This window comes from Crocodylus siamensis, chromosome 2 (assembly GCF_052110815.1).
Source record: "Crocodylus siamensis isolate JL-2025a chromosome 2, ASM5211081v1, whole genome shotgun sequence".
Lineage (NCBI taxonomy): Eukaryota > Metazoa > Chordata > Crocodylia > Crocodylidae > Crocodylus > Crocodylus siamensis.
The window spans coordinates 102,201,552-102,223,803 of NC_143396.1; the positions used below are offsets into that span (position 1 = coordinate 102,201,552).

Genomic DNA, 22,252 nt, shown 5'->3' on the forward strand with positions numbered 1-22,252 from the left:
AGACATATCATAAAAGCAGATGCTCTATCCTTTTGATATAGGCCAAGAGAGATTTACATTTGGATCTTAGAGAAGGTAATTATTAGCTAGTTATTGGAAAGGAAGATTTGAAGAGAATATGTTAATGTCAAGCAAAGGTTTAGGCTCAGGTAGCCATAATTGAAGCCTAGAAGAAATAATAAATAAAATATTTCACAAATATAAATGCTGGGAGGAGACCAAATGGGAGAAAGTTGATAGCTGGTATCTAGCACACAGCGTGTGTACATGACACTTTAAAGCAGTCTAAATGCTTTCGCATTGCTTTAACGGTGCTGGTATTTGCACACCTCGGTGGTGCATTGCACATTAATTCCAGCCACTGTAGGAAATTTGGTGGTGTAATGCACTTTAAATGACTTGGAGTACAACAAACTAAAACTTCTCTGAGGAGTTTTAGTTTGCTGCTCCTACAGCCATGGAGTGAAGCAGTGAGCTCCATGCAGCTCCACGTCTCTGCGGGAGGCCCTGCAGGCAGCCTGCCAGCCGCCCAGGAAGGCAGGCTCCACCCAAGTAAAGCGGCGAGCCTGATCTTTCCCACTGCCCGCCCCCCAAGCCTGCCTGACTGTCTGAGCTGCGTGGGGGCCCAGTGCTTCACTCTGTGGCTGCAGTGCCCCTCAGGACCGCCTGAGCCAGGTGGCTACAGGTGGGTGCCACCTGTGTGGGGGCCATTGCTGCCACAGAGGGAAGCAACAGCCCTACCCTGCAGCCCAGGGACCACTCTGCCCACCAGCAGCTCGCCCTCCCCCCCTACCATAGAGGCAGGTAAACCAGCAGGGTGTGCATGTGACATGGAGGGGTTAATCAGCCCTAAATTAAAGCAGTGTTTTTTAAAACCCAGTGCTTCAATTTAGGGCCCCTGTTTCATCTACACATGCCCATAAAGACTTTAAAATGTAGACAGAAACATGAAAGCTGCAGTCAGCTTTTGAATTAATGAAAATATTTATGAATACGTCATGAAAATGTTCTTTATATTCATGTAAAAAAAAAAGCATACAAACAATGCAAGTCCCTAAACCAGAGCGTACTAGAACCTGGTGTAGAGTTACTCCAACAGAAATTGAACAATGTAGGTATAGGTATAGTATATGTGTTAGGTTTCTGCAGTTTTCTTGGGGTAGCTGCTTGCTGAATATAAACAGGCTATTGTATACACCTTTGCCGCATAATGGTGAAGGACTCCAGTAACAGTTAAGGTCATAGCTCTCATGGGAGAACTGGTTTGGATTACTCTTCTTCTCTGGATCCAAGTATAATTTGTACTGGCATAAAACACCAATGTAAGTTATACAAGTGTTAATCTGCTGTATGTCTAGGACATACAAAGACAACATCCACCTTTTTCCAGGCAAAAGAATCAACTTTTATCGTGCATGATGCAAGGTGAGGCCCTCTATATCCAAAATAAATATCCACTGAAAATATATAATTCTCTATGATTCAAGTATTAAATTCTGTTGGACTGGTAATTAATATTTTACAATATCAATTGATGCTACTGGTTTAATTTAACACACACATCCAAATTACAGGTTTTCACTTGTGATCCTGAGCTGCGGGTCTGGTTTTGTGTACAAACCAAGACATATCAGAAGCAGAAGAAAACCGTGAAGGTAAATGATCTGTCCCCCTGAAATCTTCATCAATTTATGGGAATCCTCAGATGACATTGGGGCTATTACATCATTGTCCCTCCTGGCCTACAACATAAGAGGCATTCTCCAGGAAAATTTATATAACCTGAAGTTCTTCCAGACCAGTGACATCAATCCTATTGTAAGAGTCCTTTAAGACTCCAAGTCCATAGGCATAAACTAGAACAGCCCAGGGACCCCTAGTTTATAATAGGAAACCAACCACTGTTCAGCTATCTCTTGTATTAGAGAAACAGAGAGAAGGTTATGAGCCATTTTTACTCCTTGTGTGCCGTCTTTTACTGAGCAAAAGGAGGAATATTATAATAGTGTGCATTTGCAAGGATGCAAAATAGACAGAAGGGAAGGTGTTGAGAAAAAGAAGATGAGGTGAGACTAGAACATGCGCATCTTTCCTCAGGAGGCTCTGCTTCCCTGAGTATTGTGGAATAGAAATTTGTCCCAGTCCTTTATTTTAACAATTTATGCTTTGAACATTTTTTTATTATTTTGAAAGTCATAAATGTATCGTGATAAAATGCATGTACTGCTCTTAAAGACAACTGTGTATAAAAAGAGTTCAAATACAGATATTGTACTTTGTATGCTTTAGAAGGAAATAAGTAAATAAAATTACAGTTGGATTAGAGTGATCAAACAGTGCAGCTCCCAGCATATTCTGTGCCAGATGAATTATTCCTATACACAGTTAAAAAGCAGTCATAGGATAGGCATTTGTTTTTAATAAAGACTTGGTAAACCACAAGATCCATGCATTTCCTTCTTTAGCAATTTCAAAGAATTCTGAGAAATAAACATTTTATTGGTCCAGAAAGGCACTCAAAATCTAGGTATAATATTTATGTCACATGAAATATATAAAAGTTAAACTTTCTGTTTATGTACATAATGCTGCCTTGCAAAACTGCCATGAAAATTTACTCCCACAGCAGAAAATCTGCTCACCTGCCCTTTACCATTATGATGGATGATAATGAAAAAACTAATATTTAACTCACTTGTCAAGAAAATTTCTCACTCATAAGCAGGTGGTAGTAGGATTTTGAAAGTTTGATATAATTTAATGTTTGACTAGATCTCTTTTTTCTAAAGTGACTTTAGAGATAGTAAAATATATGGATTGATAGCAGGAAGGTGGGACTCTGCTTATCTATAGAAAAACTATCCCCTATAACTCAAATCCCATGCTTTACAGTGTCAACCTGCTGGCTGAAGAGAAAGAAATATATATTTTTCTAGGTATACAATTTGGCTCCTGTATTTTGTTACTTTTCCCACTTGTCTCTGAAGCAGCAGAAAATAAGCTTTTAGAAGATACTGCAATGGATAAACTAGTGCTCTAAGATGGCACAGTTGCTTGGCTGGTATCTTGTGATTATGAGTGCAGACAGACATTTAGGCGCTACCTCTAATTCATGGCACTGTACATAAAGTGCCATGAATTAGAGCCCCCCGCCAAACAACAGATGTTTGTGAGGAGAATTGAATCTGCCTGCACTGGCCCTCCTGGCCAGTAGGGAAAGCACACCAGCAGCCTCTACAGAGGCTGCCTAACTGTCCCCCTCCATAGCCCTGCCCCTACTCCCCAGATCCAGGGCTGCCAGCAGGGAGAGAGATGGGAAGGGAGAGAGTTTAAGCAAGTAGAAGCATGCTGCTAGCTGGACTTTGCCTGGCCTAAGCTGGAGGTTGGGGGGTGGATCTGAACCCCTCCCCCCAACTCATGGACTTCTCCAGGACCACCTCCCCCCCCAGCTGAGATACTGGGGGAGTCAGGCTGGGCCCATGAAGTGAACGGGCTCTGATCCACCCTTCCACTCTCCCCCTGCTCAGGCTGGGCAAAGCAGAGAGGGGGAAAGGAGCAGTGTGGGCCCCTTCCCACCTCCCTCTCTTGGGAACTGGGAATCGCTGTGTACAGGAGACGTCCTGGTAGCATAGCTTCCTTGGAGCTACAATACCACTAAATGTTTGAAAAGTGCAGAGATGGTAAAGTCAGTGCAAAACAATCACCCCTTCACTGATGGCTCCTGCCTAATACACATCTGCTGTGTTTTAGGGTAAAACTGCATATTGTTCCATAGCAGGGAAGGGGTAATTGGATTTTCCTCTCCTTATCCACACCAAAGCATTTGAGACCTCACTGCTATTTCCATCCCATAGCAATTTCCAGATGAAAGACTGTTACGGTCCTGTGAACCTGCTGTACCAAATGTTCATCCTGTTCCACCAGAACTCTTTTTAACAGTCTGATTGCAGATTTATAATAGTGAGAACAGAATTTGTATATCTGAGGTATATGCAGTTAAAAACATCATGCAATTTAACTTCTGATGTTAGCACCTTAGGCAGTTAAACCCAGATTCACAAAATGGCTTAGGTATCTACAGAAGAATGCGATCCTCAAAAGTCTTGCCTAACCTCTAGAAGCCTGAAAAGCTTACCTTTTCACCGGTGATGTCATCTAGGTGATGTTGTCTATAAGTGCAAGGAACTACCTCTCTCACAAAAGGGGTGAATAACATAGCACTTATCTCCAATGTAAATCCAGGATCCTCAGGCTGAGCATTCCTTTGTCTTAGGATCCTAAAAGACCCAGCCCAGAAGACGTGGTGTGGGCATGCCTAACAAACCCCGGCAGCACTGAGTTCAACATAAAACAATTTTCTATCTGAGCGGGTTAGAATGTTGCCCACCTTTTATACAGTAGCCTAATGGCTAAAGCATTATCACAGAAAGGGAGAGACCTGGTTTCAAATCCCTTCCCTGCCTGACAGAATTCAAAATTACACCTCTCGCTTCTCAAGAAAATGCTCTAAGCACCAAAATAGAGGTTGGTCTGGATGGGGATAGTTTTAATTTCCGTTACTGAAACAGTGCCACTATACAACAAGATTACTTGCACCAGAGAGGATGCATCTACATGTTTATTAATGTGCCTTTGTGACTGCACATTTAGTACCTCTAATAGTACTAGATAAAGGCTCAGTAGCTGTGCTAATGCGCAGTAGCAAAGGTGAAGATCTTTTTTGTGTCACTTAATGCTCAGTAGACTAATTCAATTGTGAATTAGACCATTAGCACGGTTTCTGCCGTGATGCACTGCTTCCCAGTAGAACAGTCCACTGCGCCTTAAGGTTTCTCATGTAGATGCACCTAGAGAGAGACAGGCAGATTGGGGTGAAAGGTCTAGTACCTAGCAATCACATCTACACAAGACACTAACTGCATAACGAAATACTAAAGGACTGCACAGTAACCAGCGTTACTTCTCAGTAGCGTCCCAGCATGGTTGCTTGGTGATGCTTACTATGCAGTAGCTTGTTACTACTGTGCAGCAGCATTGTGTCATGGTTAGTGCCCAGTTATACTACAGTGCAATACTAATCAGCTACTGTGCAGTAAGCATCTCATGTAGACACAGCTAGTATTTACATAATACCATATTACTGTAGAAATGCTTCCTTTATAATTAATATGTAAAAAACACATCACAATTCTTACATAATTATTTATACCTGTGCAAAAAGAGTTGTCACAGAAAGAAGAGCTGTGGATTAAAACAGGCATTTTCAGCTGATGTTTAAAGCTCTGACTCCTGGTATCATGTAATTAGATTACACCCTATCCTTTCATTTAAATGAAATTAGAAGTAAATTTCTAACCTCTGTGGCAAAGAACCTTTGCAAACAGGAACGAAGTATAACTGATGTCATGTCACCTCAGTCTGTGGATGGCCTGAAACAATATCTGATAGTGTGATCTGTCTCGTATCTCAAAGGCATCTTGACTCCAAGAACCATTGCATTGGGGAGCCCACCAACACTGATCAAGAAGATACCCCTGTGCCTGGCAGAGGGAAAGAGGACATAATATTTCAACCCTAAGTAGCTGCTGGAAAGAGCTAAGACACTCTTCCCCCATCCTCTCCCCACTGTTTTCCTTACCTTTCTGAAAGGAAGAGAAGGTTTCTATGGGTTTCTCTACAAGGGAAAAAGACCCAGTTCTGCTAGTTGGGAGAGCTGCTCTGTGCCACTGTTGGAGGAGTAGGAAGATTCTCTCTGCTATTCCAAGTAGCAGGGGAAACAGTGCTGGGCTGAAGCCCTTTGCCATGGGCTGGAGCCCTGGAGTGTGTCCAGACAAATGCACACATGCAATTTATAGCACCTCAAAGCTGTTTGAGGTGCTGCAAACCACACGCAGCACACGTGCACCCATTCACCATGCTGCTAGTTTGATACCAGAAGATCCTACGAGGTCCCTTCCAGCCCTAAGGGCTATTAGAACTATGAAATCTAAGAAAAAAAAACCTGCTGCTAAAAAAAAGGGATGTGGCCCATGCAGCACAGTGTGCATGGCCAGAAATGGAGCCAGGCCAGCCGAAGTCATGTTTTGGCTTCCAGCCAGGCTCTGAGTGGCTGTTTGGGCACAGCTGCTGCCCCAGGAGGCTCTCAGGATCCCAGGTGAGGCTGCTGGGGCCAGCACAGGTGCTGGCCCCAGCCTCCTCTATCCCACCTGGTTCATTTTGTCGCATGCTAGAGTGCATGTGCAGGGGCATGCCCAGGGATAAAAAGCAACAGCACAAATATGTGCCATTGCTATTTGTGCCACGGGAAATGTATGCTCCTTCACATGTGCGCTCATCTGGACATGCCCCTAGAGTACCTGAATCCAGACCAAAATGTAAGGAGCAAAGTCTGATTAAGAAAAATCTTCCACTTGCTTTGAAGACATGTAAATGGTAACACATAGTGCAAGGTGGGGAAGAATCAGTCCAATTTGTTGTATTCTTGGCAAGTACTTATCTGTTCTTTTAGCAGAACAGAAGAAAAATATACCAATAGGCCAGTTCTCAATGCATACTCTATTCAGACATGCTCAAATTAATCTGGACTTTTTCTTAACTCAGCAGCATAACTTCCCTCTGCAGTCCACACAAATCATTGCAACATGTGTCTTACTACTGCCGCTCTTGCACCATTACTACATTGTGCTCTTTAAAGCAATGCAGAATCACAGGTAGAATCATTTGTATCCACTTTAAATTCACTTTTTCCAAATCTAAAAGCAAAATCCAAATGTAAAGGGGTACAAGACAGTGATGATGCATCCTTTTTGGGAAAAGTTTGTAAAAGATATAAAACAAAAAAAATAGAAACTTACAAAGACTTTACATCCATTATGATGGAAATACTCTTTTAAAATGTACTTCTGATCTGGCAAGATTTATCTTTCACATTTATTATAATAGGTGTCAAATCACATTTGAACTTGTCAAGTCTTATGTGCTGAAATATATTATGCCATGATATATAATAAGGGAACAAATCAAGTCGAGCATGATTACAACCCATTTTGGGGACAAGCATGCTAATTTAATTGTTTATAATTATTGCTACTGTTAAGGATAGGACACTGTTTTTCTTTAAACAAAAGTTCTTCATGTCTACTTAGGTTTAGGTGTTTTGTACCTAAGGCTCCATACATTTTAAAACAGATCCTGCTTTATTGAATGCTCAACAAAACTCCTTTGAGAAATGAGACAGACTTTAAAATATATAGTCCAGAGAAACAAAGCTATATTTGGCTTAGCACAAAGTTAATTAAACCTCTAGCTAACTATGTTTTCTGAAGTGGTAATGTAGGTGATAAGAAGTCATAGCTGGAGTTAGTTTGTTTTCCTTTTCCAGCTATGATGCTGAGTTTTAAATGCACAGTCTTAAATTTTTATTGTGAATAGACATGTATGAGGGAAGAAGTAACTAAGATTACTCTCCAGGAGGTTTAGCAGCACTCCACTCACGTGCCTAACAACATACACAATACCACAGTCCGTAAGACATGTCTGCTTGATGCACGTGGAAATCTCTCCCTTCTTTGTAAGAAAAGTCTGCCATGTCAAAGGTGGATTGGAGTTTAAGGGACATTCAAACAAAACGCTTTCACTGAATATGTGAAGAATAGGCCTAGAAAGAGCTGTGATTCTTCTTAACCACCTTAAAGCCAAGGAAACTAAAGAAAGTATTATTCTAGAATGACTAACAGAAGTAGTGTGGCATTAAATAAAATCATGTTTCCCTTCTCAGACATGGGATCCAATGAGTGTTGTTACAAAGTGTTTTTACCAGTTTATTCATCACTTTATTTCAGAATAGAAGATATAGACCAATTAGCTGCTAAAACACTTGTCTATAATATAAACACAAATCATGAGTTGCAACATAATATGGATATTGCTGATCATTTTAGTAGTAAAACAGTTGATGAGGCCAATTTTTAAAGGAAAATCCAGCACTATTACAATTGTTTATAGGAACTTTTCTGTATAGCAGTATCTGCAGATTAATCTCTTTCAGAGATATTGCTCTGGTGAATATGGAGTGACTAAGATGGGAAGCGTAACAAAACTTGCCACAAAAGTACAGTATTTCTAAATTCCTTAAGCTATGGCTCATAAGCACACATTCCTATAGCTATATATTAATTTGCACCCTGTTTGAAATATGTTAATATGCACCGCTGAAAATGCATTTTACTATGAATTATTCATCTCTTGTACTCTTCTTAAAAAAGGGGCAGTGACTTTTTTTTTTTAAAGAACAAAATACTTTTAATGGACATTAAGAAGGGAGTTTAATGGAGCCTAGTTCCCCAATTATGGCCAGAAAAGAAGTTGCACTTGGAATTTTGGAAAAATGTTTTAGAAAGATTTATCAAAGCTTCAAGAAAGCTGTCCATGAACTAAAGGAATTAGATTATCTCTGAGTTCACTCCACCCCAACTTAGAATGGCCACTAATTCCTTTCTTTGCTCTTTTGGTGTTTGCAAAGGGGTTCACTAAAGCCTGAACTGATATAATTATTGGCTTGGATTGTTAGAGATTTAGGCCAGATGGCTATGGGTTTCTAAAGTCCCAGTTGCTTGTGTTAGCTTTTCTCATTTGCCTATAGGGTTTGGGGATCAGCAATTTGAAAGGGCTGCAAACTTGTAAAACAGTATTATTCATGGGGGCAGAATGTTCATCGGCGTGACCCAGTACTAAATACATTCATTATAGGCATTTCTATTCTGCACAATTTGCCACACGGTGCTGGTTTCTGAAAAAAAGAGACAATGGCTTATAAAATGCTTTTGAATGCTTAAAAAGAAGGAGAGTTCACGCTGAGCCTCCTCTGCTTTCTTTTTTGACAAGAACCTTCTTAGTGACTTTGGCTGAGCTCTGTGGAGAGTAAGTAAATTGGAAAAATCAGAGATTTACTTTTTACATTTCCAGGCTGGGGGGGCAGGGAAGAAGTGGAAGGAGGAGAAAAAGTACATGAAAAAGAAGTGATGGTAAGATGATGGGAAGGAGCAAATGAGCAAGTGGATAAAGTTAACAGAGGAATAATGTAAAGAAGAATGAGAGCTAAAAGATTGTGGATTGAATTATACATTTTAAAAGGAAGAGCAGAGAAGGGGAGCAGAAAGCATATTCATAAATACTTATATTTGAAATGAGAAAGAACGTATCAGTTTCTGTGACCTGGATACAGCATGAGGCTCACATAATGATCTATAGCATTTCTGATGTGCACAAAATATATCATCAACTCAGACATTGGATTTCTCTGTGCAAATGTGTTGCAGTATGTATGTGAAAACAGTTTTAGAAGAGATATGATGAAACTGTCACTGTTTACGGGACATTTACTCCTTCAGGTTGTCTCTGTTTTAGACACTTGGCATATAGATGGGGTGTGCTAGCAGAAATTGTTATGCAGAGGCATGAGCTGCTCTTTTTAACTAAAATGAAAAGGATTTTTTTAAGAACCTCAGGAACAACAAAATAAAAAGCACACACTAAAAGAACCTAGCTAAGGAAAAGACAAGTGAAGTGGCACATAAAACAAAACACTGCAATACCCTTTAACAAGGAGCCTGTTAAAGGACAAAGGTTTGCAAATATTGACTGTAAAAAAGAGAGAGAGGAAAATGGACCAAAAGAATGAAATAGGGACTTGTGCTCCATTTAGCAACAAAGACATTAAGAAAAGCAGATTACACAGAAAGAAGCAGAAGTGGATAAATGTTAAAAAAAGGAGAAAGAGGGGGTGGGGAATCCTCTGGCATGTTTAGAGACATGTCACCTTACAGTCTTTTACTAAGCAAATGCCCTCCCAAAATGTGCTGTTTAGTTAAAAGGGGGACCTAAAAGTGCATAAATCAAGAGAATTATCATGTTTGGTAGAAGCAAGCCGACTAATTAAAATTACAAAAAACAATTCAATGTGTCATATAAATAAAGAGGACAAGTAGTTGATTTAAAGTTTTTCTTTAGTAATTTGTCTCCTCTTTGTTGTGGCACACTCACAGAAAGTGAATGCTGGGGGAGGAGCTGCTCCCCCCACCTTCCTCCAGCTCTTTTTTTGTGACTTCACTGTCCTTTGATTTGGAAGCTAGCTGATTGGCTGGAAGGAATTCAACACATGCCGGGCAAAAGCTTTGTCTGAGTTGAAGTGAAGTTGCACAGATTTTAGACTGGAGTCAGCAATCAAGGGTGTTTAGTCTGCAGCTGAGCAGTGAGAGGGAAAGAGGATCTCTCAGAAAAGATACACTGCAGATTCAGCTAGCACCCTGCAGTAAATGGATTCTAACTGCAGAAGAAGAAAACACTGATGTGACAAATTTCATCCTGGAAGAGGAGCAGGCAAACAAATGAGAGAGATTGGATTGCATACAGATTGTATCTGGATGTCCTGACACGGTGTGTATACAAAAAAAAAGTTTTCTGAGCTAGTAAGATATTAGTACTTTGCTGTATTATAAGAGACATTGTGAAGTTTAAAAGAACCAAATGTATTCTGGGTTTAACATACCAAAGGAAGTTGAAATATTTGCTTTTTAACTTGCTTGGAGAAATGAATTGCAAGAACTTACAAATGCACCAAATCAGTAGTAAAATGCACTTTATATTTCTTTCTGCACTGATGATAATATCTTTCAACAAAGATGTCTTGGGCAGGAATTTGAAATACAGGATCTTTGAGGAGCAGAGAGTTGGATCAGTAATTGCAAGACTATCAGAGGATGTAGCTGATGTTTTATTAAAAATGCCAAACCCTTCTTCAGTTCGTTTTCGAGCCATGCAAAGGGGGAATTCTCCCTTACTTGTAGTCCGGGAGGATAATGGAGAGATCAGCATAGGAGCTAAAATTGACCGGGAACAACTCTGCCAGAAAAACTTAAACTGCTCCATAGAGTTTGATGTGATCACTCTGCCTACTGAACATCTGCAGCTTTTCCATGTTGAAGTTGAAGTGCTGGATATTAATGACAACTCCCCCCAGTTTTCTAGAGCTCTCATACCTATTGAAATTTCAGAGAGTGCAGCTGTAGGAACCCGGATCCCTTTGGACAGTGCTTTTGATCCAGATGTTGGGGAAAATTCCCTTCACACTTACTCACTTGCTGCAAATGATTTTTTTAATATTGAAGTGCGATCAAGGACTGACGGTGCTAAGTATGCAGAGCTCATTGTGGTAAGAGAACTGGATCGGGAGTTGAAGTCAAGCTACGAACTCCAACTCACTGCTTCAGATAAGGGGGTGCCTCAGCGATCTGGATCATCCACCCTAAAAATAAGTATTTCTGACTCTAATGACAACAGTCCTGTGTTTGAACAACAGTCTTACATAATTCAACTCTTAGAAAATTCACCAGTTGGTACTTTGCTCATAGACCTCAATGCTACTGATCCAGATGAGGGCGCTAATGGTAAAGTTGTATATTCATTCAGTAGTCATGTGTCTTCCAAAATTATAGAGACTTTTAAAATAGATTCAGAAAAAGGATATCTGACCCTTCTCAAGCAAGTGGACTATGAAACCACCAAATCCTATGAAATAGATGCACAGGCTCAAGATCTGGGTCCAAATTCTATCCCTGCTCACTGCAAAATTATAATAAAAATTGTGGATGTTAATGATAACAAACCTGAAATTAATTTAAACTTGATGTCTCTTGAGAAAGAGGAAATAGCTTACATATCAGAAGGGTCACCTCTGGATACATTTGTTGCTTTAGTCAGGGTACAAGACAAGGACTCTGGAATGAATGGAGAGATAGTTTGCAAGCTCCATGGGCATGGCCACTTTAAACTTCAAAAGACATATGAAAATAACTATTTAATCTTGACTAATGCCACTCTAGATAGAGAAAAGAGATCTGAATACAGCTTGACTGTAATAGCAGAAGACAAGGGAATGCCAAGTCTCTCCTCAGTAAAACACTTTACTGTCCAAATCAGTGATGAAAATGACAACCCACCCCGCTTCCAGACAAACAGATATGAAGTTGTTATCTTAGAAAATAATTCTCCAGGAGCATACATCACATCTGTTGTGGCAACAGATCCAGATCTAGGAGACAATGGACAGGTGACTTACACTATTTTGGAGAGCTATATTTTGGGAAGCTCCATAACCACCTATGTGACTATTGACCCATCTAATGGTGCAATTTATGCACTCAGAACTTTCGATCATGAAGAAGAAAATCAGATTGCCTTTGTGGTTCAAGCTAGAGATGGAGGAAGTCAGCAACTTGTTAGTAATACCACTGTTGTGTTAACTATCATTGATGAAAATGATAATGCCCCTGTAATTGTGGGTCCTGCCCTGCGCAACAGTACTGCGGAAATCTCAATCCCTAAAGATGCTGGAAGTGGCTTCCTTGTCACCAGGATAAAGGCCATAGATAGAGACTCTGGTATGAACTCTGAACTAAGTTGTTCTATAGCAGCTGACAATGAAAACAGTATTTTTGTAATGGACCCCAAATCATGTGACATCCATATCAATGTCAGCATAGAATCTGTTCCATCTAAGGAATGGGAGTTTTCTGTGATTGTTCAGGATAAAGGCAGCCCTCAACTTAGCACCAAAGCACTTCTGAAATGTACTGTTTTTGAATATGTATATTCATTTTCAAGTACAGAAGCTCCTTTTGTTAGCCAGCCTTCCCTGGATGTCTCTATGATAACAATTATATCCTTAGGATCAATATGTGCAGTGCTGTTGGTCATTATGGTTATCTTTGCTACAAGATGCAATCGAGAGAAAAAGGACACCAGATCCTATAACTGTCGTGTGGCAGAATCCACTTACCAGCACCACCCAAAAAGACCCTCAAGACAGATACACAAAGGGGACATTACCCTTGTGCCAACTGTGAATGGCACTTTACCCATCAGATCTCATCACAGAGCTTCTCCTTCATCCTCTCCAACATTAGAAAGAGGGCAGCTGAGCAGTCGACAGAGCCACCATAGTCACCAATCACTAAACAGTCTGGTGACAATCTCATCAAATCATGTGCCAGAGAATTTCGCACTGGAACTCACCCATGCTACTCCTGCTGTTGAGGTAAGATTCTGTATCGTTGTGCATGCACATTCCCTTGTTCATACACACATTCTTCTATGAGTTGGCATATAGTCTATATGCTGTGTGTGAGACATGGATAGCTATATGCATCGTAAAAGTAGTATAGATTTTCCTTCAGGCATTGCAGCAGTGCAGTACCATTCCAATGTCAACTGATCTTAAAGGAATCCAATGCCAGGAGGGAGAAGGGTAAACATATGATTAATTATTAATATTATTTTCCTTTCTTTTATCTTGTAGGATGAAAGAACTGAGGGCAATATAGATACCATTCACTTAGGAAACATACAGTTTTCACTCTTTCTCCCACTCCTGTGCACAGACACACATAAAGCACACAAAAAACTGTTTACCTGTATGAAAGACAGGGAAACTCCTCAAAATATGGGATAACTCTGATACACTAACTCTTCCTATTCTATTATATGGTGTTGGGATGGGTATCATTATAACTGGACTGTTTTAAAGTCACTCCATCTTGTTTTTCAATTCGTGGACTATAAACTGTTTTAAATGCACATACCACATTTTTAATGGGATTTTCTTATAGGAAAACATCACACAGTTCCAGGGATCACAAAACAAAAATAAAAATATAACTTATCTGCACTATGTATGCATTGTTATACGTGTGTGTGTATAAATTAAGTGTAAATTAGTATGAATGCTAAGACTGATATGCTACACTCACTACTCTAACTGTGAAATGCCTTCAGATGTTTTCCACAGCCTATATTGTGAATTGTAAATAACAAGCTGTAATGCATTATATATGCACATGAATGTGCTCTAATTAATTTTTTTTAAGAAAAAAAATCCCTGCAGAAATAAGTTATTCCACCTTTTCTATACAGGCATTAGAGCTTTGTTTCAAGGAATCAGGATTTTTTGTCTTTTTCTTAGCAGGTTTCTCAGCTTCTCTCAATGCTTCATCAAGGCCAGTATCAGCCAAGACCAAGTTTTAGAGGAAATAAATATTCCAGAAGCTACAGGTGAGGATTTTAACTAGATTCTGATCAAAACATTTTTGTCAGAGAAAAACACAGTGAACAAGAAATAACAAAACATAATTCCATCCCCTTGTTATTGGTGTTTACAGATATGCCCTACAAGATATGGACAAATTTAGCTTAAAAGACAGTGGCCGTGGCGATAGTGAAGCAGGAGACAGTGATTATGATTTGGGAAGAGAGTCTCCAATTGACAGACTTCTTGGGGAAGGATTCAGTGACCTTTTCCTTACTGATGGGAGAATTCCTGCAGGTAAGAGCACAATAAAAGTTGAATAGTTTATTTACTGTGCTCCCTGACTGTCACATTGATATAGTTAGCATTAGAAGCAGACATTCTTTAGCTTTCAAGGTTTTTATTTCCTTTTCTCTTCCTCTCTCTCCCGTGTTCTACAATATATTGACCCCAGCCATTACACAGCTGGTAAAAGCCTGCAAATCTGCCCACTGGTACCTAGCTGGTTTTTGTTATTATTTACACACCATGAGCCAGCTCTACCTCCCCCTTCCCCAGAAAGCATCAACTCTTCTGTATCCCTAGCTTTTTAATGATTGGGTGGATGTTTTTGTGCTGCCAGCCTGTTGTGGCATGCTAAAAATACATGGAACTGTAATTTGGAAGAAGAATTTTCCATGGTGGGATCTGATTCATAGAACCCAGGTTTTTAGAGCTTGAAATAGAATATGTGATAGACTAAAGATTCTAGATAGGTAAGCCTATGGCTTGCACTGAAGGTTAATTTTCATTGATCAATTAATATAAATGGCATTGGTGCTGGAAGTGAAACCCTGTAATTCTGATTGTTGGGAAAAAGTCACTTGAGGAGGAAGAAATCTTGTGGGGAGAAACCCAGAAGGGAGCTATAACATTTCTCCCTTAACATTTCTAGATTCAGGTGGGGTTACAGGTAAACAAAAAAAAGGGGGGGAATAATCAGTTTAGGCATGGGAGCAGGTGAGATCTTAAATAGAAGACCAATATTCATAAAACCACTAGAAGTACTCCTAAATTCTTTGAGGTCCAATTAAAATTCAGATGTGCATACCTAGATACAAACATATCAGGAAAGGGTCTATTCTTACATATCAAGACCATTTCCTACAGGACCAGTATAGCTTAGGCACACTCTGGGGTTGATGGGAAGCTCTAAATTGCACTGTGGCTACTATGCTGTGGTGCTTCAGATGGTAGAGTAAGTTCCTTTTAATAGACAGTTAATTTTATTGACTGGAGCTGGATAGGCATTGGGCCATAAACTAGCCACTTCCTTTCCTCCTACAGTATTGTAATTACCCACGAGGGAAACAAGTGGGCCTGGCCCTTGTGCTAAGTTTGAACTGAGAAACCTCCTAGAACTTTTTCCCTGTGCATAAACAGTGCTTATTCAAAATTTGGCTTCAGTGTCTTTTAAAAACATTAACATTTATTTTGTGAATTTTGCTAGGTTCAAGGGCCTTTACATTTTCCCTTAGTCCATGTTGGGTACAGGAATCCCACTAGGGTGGCCATCATAGATGACATTCCAGTTGTTTGCTACTCTGTCCTCTATTGATACGAAATGTGGCACATTTATGTCCCCTATTTTCCTCTATTTTTCTCTTGAGGAGAAAAATAGAGGACATAAAGGCATCAGATTTCATATCAATCAAGGACAGAGGACAACCAGGCTCTCCTTTATGATGGCCTCCCTAAATCCCACTCACTTAGGTCCTGCTAGCTGAAGGCATGTAGGTTTCAGTGGTTACTGCACATTTAGTTTAGTACTTGTATAACCAAGTACAGTAAAAGCTCTGTTATCCGGCATCCCCCGGGAATGGGGGATGCTGGATAACAAAACATGCTGGTTAACTGAGCGGCCTGAACAGGAGTCCTTGCCTGTTCGGGCCGCCGTTTCTCCTGCCATGTCCAGGGCATTGCCACCCCTTCCACGGCATCGCCGACCCTCCCGAGGGCCCTGCGGGTCCCACGGGACAGGGAGATGGGTCCTACACAGCCTGTCACGCCCCAGGCCATGGGGGCTTGGCAGTGCAGGCTGCTTTGCTGTGGGCCGTGGGGGCTCAGTGAAACCGGAAGCGCCACAGTGGCATGCCGGTTGCCAGTTAATAGAGTATGCCAGCTTGTAAGGTGCTGGTTAATGGAACTTTCGCTGTACTAAATAAATGCACAGTAAAGAATTACTGCTCAGCAGCACCGGCTAATGCCTTTTTTAGTGATGCTACTGTGCCATAGTCTAATAACACTGCACAGTAGCATATTAGCACTGTCTGTGTTGTGCTACTGTGCAGTGGTATTAGGCTACTGCACAGTTAGCATCTCTTGTAGATGTGCCCAGTGTCTCCAATTGTTTTCCCCTTCAGCTCTTCAATCCAGGAGTATAATTGCTCCTCCACCACTTTTTTTCTTTCTGACATCTGCTTCCTAAGTATATTTCAATATAATTCATTGTTAGGCACAATTCATTCAACAGTTTTTACATTGGAAGCCCTCACCATGGCTTCCAATGTACAAGAGTAAAAGCCTACTTCCTGTTGGAATGGTTTTGGGTTGTTAGAGAAGAGGGAGTGGTTACACGCTTGATTAGCTGGAATGCTGGTTATTCGTTTTGAGCTTCTACAATTACATCTCCAAATATGAAACCAAAGGGTGGAATTTTCAAAAGTTTTCAGCCTTAGTCTAACACTGATCTCACTGACGCAAAGTAAAACTTCCCCTGCTACAGAGATAATTGTGTGGTGACCACCAAAGTACTTTTGAGAACCCCACATGATAGATCTGTTTGCTTATGGATGAACCACTTCAGATAAAACAAAAATCAATACAAGTTTATTCCAAATACAAAAAACAAAAAAATGAAAAGAAAACTCTTCAGGTTTCTAAACTTCAACTACCTCCTTTCCTGACTTCTATTTTAAAATGGATCCATATTTTTACCATCAACCACAAGTCACAGAAAGAAAATATTGAGAGAGACAATTATTTGAGTATTTACTGCCTAAATTGAAACTAGAGTGTGATAAAACCAATACCCACATGGTTTTATGGAAAAGCCCCAAATCTGAGTGATTTTAAAGGAGTTTTAACATTCTGTGAAAGATTTCTTTTTTTTCTCCCTTTCTCTCAGTAGGTACTTGTCTCTAAATCTTCATCCATACTTTTAAGATTCTGTAAACATTTTTATATCTTTTTCTTACTAATTTAAAGACAGTCTATGGCACTAAGTATATCTGACTTTGTGTCTAAGTCTATCTTAGAATCATGGAAAATTAGGGCTGGAAATCTTAGTGTCATAGATACTGTTAGAGCCAAGGATTTTTTCTAGGGGCACATGGGGTAATAACTTTTATTGAACCAACTACATGTTTGGAATAAAGTTAGAGAAGCTTTCCAATGTAATGCATGAGGCCATACCTGGTAAAGAATGCATTCCATTTAAAAGCTTTCCTAACTATATGCCAGCTATATAGTTGGTCCAATAAAATATATCACCCAAAAAATTTTTGCCTCTTGCATAATTACTAGACCATCATGGCTACAACATCACTCTAACATTACCATTGGTACTAATTACATTTTCAAAGAGCCTTCTGATCATTTGTTCAAAATGTCAGTATTGTTTTATACAGGCAAATCCTACTTCTACTAACATCAACGGGAAAACTACTGTTAGTTTCAATGAGACAATTTTGAATGCTAGTGATAAAGGTGATAAAGCAATGGAACCTACAGTCCTCTAATAATTTACGCTTTTATAATACTTGGATTTTACAGGCATAATCACCTGACCAAGCATACCTGTATTACATTGGTTTCCATGCACATAAGAACTAACATAGGTTGACTTATAGATTGCAGACGGAGGTGTTTTCAAAACTTTCCTAGAGTTGGTGTAATCACACTGATTACTGATATTACCTGTGAGACACTAAGAACTTTCTGCATACAGGCATTCAGCATTTTAAGGCTTTTCAGGCATCTGCACCAATATTTTTAACACCAGTATTTTTTCAATGCTCATTCTTTGGATGCTACTCCATCAGTAACTCATTTGCAACACCTAATGCTGTATTTGACCTCCAACTATTTCTACTGGTCAGCTTTATACTTGTAAAAGGCATTAAAAATAAAATAAAATAAAAATAAAATATTAGAGTCTCTATTAGGCATACCAGAGAAGTAAGATTAACAGTAGTAGAGAACTGATACATATATCAGTGGTACATTCTCACCTGGAATATTGTATTCCTCTCCAATCACCGCATTTCAGAAATGGCATAGGAGAAATTGAAGGGATCCAGAGAAAAATGTTTAAAGAAATGGGGAACCTTATGAGGTGAGATTGTGAAAACTGACTAGTTAGAGGTGAGACAAAACCAGCCTATAAAATTGAAGGGAGATAAAACTTTATTCTTCAGGACATAAAGTATCAATTAACTGAAAAGGAATAGAGGGAACCTTCTCTTATGAACAAGAGATCATTGTGGTATCTCATGATTGTTCATTATGGAGCTTTCTGGGACTGGCCTTTTTTTGAGAGTGACTCTAGAACCCAATGAACTATAGTCATGACTGAGTATGACAATTCCAATATTCCTGTTAGGCATTAAATAGACATAGAGTATGCCTATGCTGTTAGTCATTGATGTGAGCACAGTGTAGTGCAGAAATACTCTAACCATAAATTAGCTATCTCAATATCAGTAACAATTGAATCACAGCAGTGTGGAGCTCAGAGAAGGTGTACTGCTTTAGTGTTTATCCAGATTCTGGGTAGGTTTCACAGCCCATGATGAGATTCACGATGGCATGGTTAGACTGCTTATAGGGTCCTTAGCTGCCTAGTTAAAGCTGAGCTCAATATGTCTGCACTGCTGTGTAGCTGCAGCAATGCCTACAGTATAGTCAAAACTATAAAAGCCAAATCCTGAACGATGTTAGCTAATTCCTATTACCTTCAAAATACTGAAAAGGACAGTTCATCCTCCTGCATTTGGTAGTTTGGCCTTTTTCCTGGCACCTCCTCTTTCCACAGGGCCTTATGGACTTCTGTTACTGACTTCTAGGAAGGCCTTCACAGGCTTATACTCCCATGGGTCTTCTCTAGATTTTTTTACAGGGATGGTTACTGTCTGGTATAGTACCTCTTTGGGTAGGACTGCCAATTCAATCTAACTTGGCTCTAGTCAGAGTAGCTGGTCAAACATCTTTGTATACTGCCTCTCTTTCCTTCCCACCATCACAAAAATAGGGAAGGAAGAATGAGTGACAGTTCTTGCTTCAGTATTCCTCACTGGTCCAGATCCATAAAATGTTGGCTACTATTATCTGTAGTCTGTAGAGGCCCTAGATGTCAACAGCTGGAGGTACTAGGCCTGCCAGCCCCACTTATTCCAGAATAACTCTACTGAAGTTAGTAGAATTACACTAAGCATGAATTTGACCTAAGTGTCCCAAGTTGTATGCAATTCTAATCTACCCATTTGATAAAGCATTATATTACCAGCTGAGTCAAAAAGGTGTCAAAAGGTGAAGAAAACGTCACATTTTCTCTATTTCCTCATCCTCTCTCTTCTCCCTCCATTTTTTCCTTGTCATTTCCCTCTAATACTCTTCATTTCCCTCTAATACTCTTGTCCTCTTTCACATTGCTCTCTTAGTTGAAATGTAACTAGGCACCAGGCATCCTTATATGAGAGGAATGAGCAGTGCCTTTTAGGGCGGAGACAGAAGTGCAGTTCCCCACTGTAACTGAGAACCCTTTGCAGGATCCCCTGGATCAAACAGCAGTTCAGTGTTGGTTCCAGGAGGGAAGGGAATCTAGCTGCTGGCTTCCAACCTACAGTGGGTTTCCCTTAGGGGCTCCTCTTCTCTCCCAGCCTGTCCCTGTTTTTGGAATGGAAGTGGGGGAAAGGGAGTAGAGGGAGCTCTTCTAGGGGTTTCTCAACTGATATTGGAGGATGAGGCAGATGACTTGGAGTCTGTCCTTCCCATCCTCCCCCACTCTAGGAGGCTCCAATACACCCACTCCACCCTGCAGCGGGAGCTGACAAAACCCCAGACTCAACTCCCTCTGCTCCTTTTTCCTGCTCCCCTTCTGAAAACAGCTCAAGGCTGGGAGACAGTGCGGACAGAAGTTACAGAAGACACTATGTTTTGAAACATCTTTATCTGATCCCTCATGCAATGAGGGTTCAGATTTTCACCCATTTTTTAAGTGGTCTGCAGCTATGCACTTGTGTTTGGTCACAGCTATAGACGACTTTCTGTGTCCAGATTAAGTGAAAATTGTCACTTCTGTCTGTGTCCTTAATTTATTCAGTCTGCTTTAAATTCAGGCTTCAAATGTTCATCATAAGCCCATTTTAAAAGATCACATAATTTTCATATTTATCAATTTATAAAACTGTTACTTGTTGTGGATTAAAAACAATATCACTAAAGCTTTTGGATCTATATACACATCTGGATCCAGAATTTATAGTTGCCATCTGTTTATATGATGAATGAAACAAGACATCCAATTTAAACTTCTCTAGTCTCTGGAAAAGTTCAGTCCCTGGCTGGAACTTTGAAATTCAGCTCCTGTATCGTGCTATTGCTAACCCCTGTAAATGTGAATAATATATTTGAATCTCAACATTAAACATGGAATTTGGTTTTGATTACAGCAATGAGGCTATGCACAGAGGAATGCCGAGTTCTGGGACACTCTGACCAGTGCTGGATGCCACCTTTGCCCTCTCCATCTTCTGATTACAGAAGTAACATGTTTATTCCAGGGGAGGAATTTCAGTCACAGCAACAGCTGCAGCAGCAGCAGCAGCAGCAGCAGCAGCAGCAGCAACATGCACTAGAAGAAGATTCACAGGCTGCAGATGCTAGTGAGAAGAAAAAGAGCTTTTCAACATTTGGTAAAGATTGTCAGGGTGAGGAAGATTCAGGGGACACATGTACCTCATCTCTCCTCTCTGAAATGAGCAGCGTCTTTCAGCGCTTGTTGCCTCCTTCACTGGACAACTATACAGAATGCAATGAAATGGATCGCTCAAACTCACTAGAGCGCAGGAAGGGACATTTGGCATCCAAGACTGTAAATTACCCACAAGGGGTAGCAGCATGGGCAGCCAGTACACATTTCCAAAACCCTGCAAACAACAATGGGCCTACTCTGGGGACTCACTCAAGTGCACAGCCTTCTTCTAAATGGCTTCCAGCCATGGAGGAAATTCCAGAAAACTACGAAGAAGATGATTTTGACAATGTGCTTAACCACCTCAATGATGGTAAACATGAACTAATGGATGCTAGTGAGCTGGTAGCAGAAATTAACAAGCTGCTGCAAGATGTCCGGCAGAACTAGAGGTTTTTAAAAGCATATTTTTCCATATTTATGGAAAACTGGAAAAATACCAGAATGAAAAGAACTGGCATTGCCAATTAGTTGCATTTATCATAAATGTGTCTGTGTATGTTGAATATTAAAAAAAAAAACCCTGTATTTTCATATGTACACAATGCAAGTGTGATTATCTTTATCTGTATTTTAAAAATACATTTGTACCTTATATTTATGTGTAATTTAACAAATAAATTTTATTTTTGTACTCCCATGGCAAGCATGTTTTCCTACGTGTATATAGCTGGCACTGTTGGTGTTTGACATTCCAGATTCTTGCCACGAATGTGTGTAAACAAAATGAGAGGCAGGGACACTGTTTCCATAACTTTTTTAAAACACTCCAGATGTCACAATACAGACTTGAACCCACTGACACATTATCCAGACGTTAGTATTAATAACTGATTCAACATCTTGTTGCAATGTTTCATACTTGTAATAAAGAGTTGTCTACTTCCATGAAGCCTAAAATGTTCTTTTTATTTTCATGCTTGCTCAAAGATTCATTCCCCATTTTCTTATTGCCTTAGAAGAGGAATGAGGAAGGTGGGCAACATTCACCATTTTTCCAGGCAATAGGAAAATTCCCAATGGGCAAATGATTCAACTGTCAACCTTCCAACCTTGCCAACTAAACTGACCACAATATTGTGTTGTCATCATTATGTTATGTAGCAGGGTGAACTAGCTGTGCAGGATCTCTTCACTCATGTTAAAATAGAGACATGAAG

At 40.0% G+C, this 22,252-nt stretch overlaps 1 protein-coding gene and 1 long non-coding RNA gene across 3 annotated transcripts in view; both read left to right on the plus strand.

Moving 5' to 3' along the window:
• Positions 1–2,329, plus strand: part of LOC149870580 (uncharacterized) — a 145,831-nt gene extending 143,502 nt beyond the window's left edge. The window contains exon 4 of the long non-coding RNA XR_016440462.1: positions 1,575–2,329. This is a non-coding gene — a long non-coding RNA (uncharacterized LOC149870580). The remainder of the gene's footprint in view (positions 1–1,574) is intronic.
• A 7,851-nt stretch (positions 2,330–10,180) lies between these two features.
• PCDH18 (protocadherin 18) lies at positions 10,181–21,980 on the plus strand. 2 transcript variants are annotated; one of them, XM_090036543.1, is made up of 4 exons: positions 10,181–13,093; positions 14,018–14,106; positions 14,214–14,377; positions 20,791–21,980. In XM_090036543.1, the coding sequence occupies exons 1-4, from the start codon at positions 10,589–10,591 to the stop codon at positions 21,480–21,482; spliced, it is 3,450 nt and encodes a 1,149-aa protein (XP_089892669.1). In that variant the 5' UTR covers positions 10,181–10,588; the 3' UTR covers positions 21,483–21,980. The 2 variants fall into 2 exon arrangements, with proteins under 2 accessions (XP_089892669.1, XP_089892670.1); XM_090036544.1 differs by having other exon boundaries at positions 10,183–13,093; positions 14,021–14,106.
• Positions 21,981–22,252: the final 272 nt, after the last annotated feature.

Excerpts from the sequence above, each read along its gene's own strand:
- PCDH18 (XM_090036543.1), top strand. The coding sequence starts at position 10,589 with ATGAATTGCAAGAACTTACAAATGCACCAAATCAGTAGTAAAATGCAC. Across the intron at positions 13,094-14,017 it reads ATGCTACTCCTGCTGTTGAG|CAGGTTTCTCAGCTTCTCTC; the intron begins GTAAGATTCTGT and ends TCTTTTTCTTAG. Across the intron at positions 14,107-14,213 it reads AAATATTCCAGAAGCTACAG|ATATGCCCTACAAGATATGG; the intron begins GTGAGGATTTTA and ends TGGTGTTTACAG.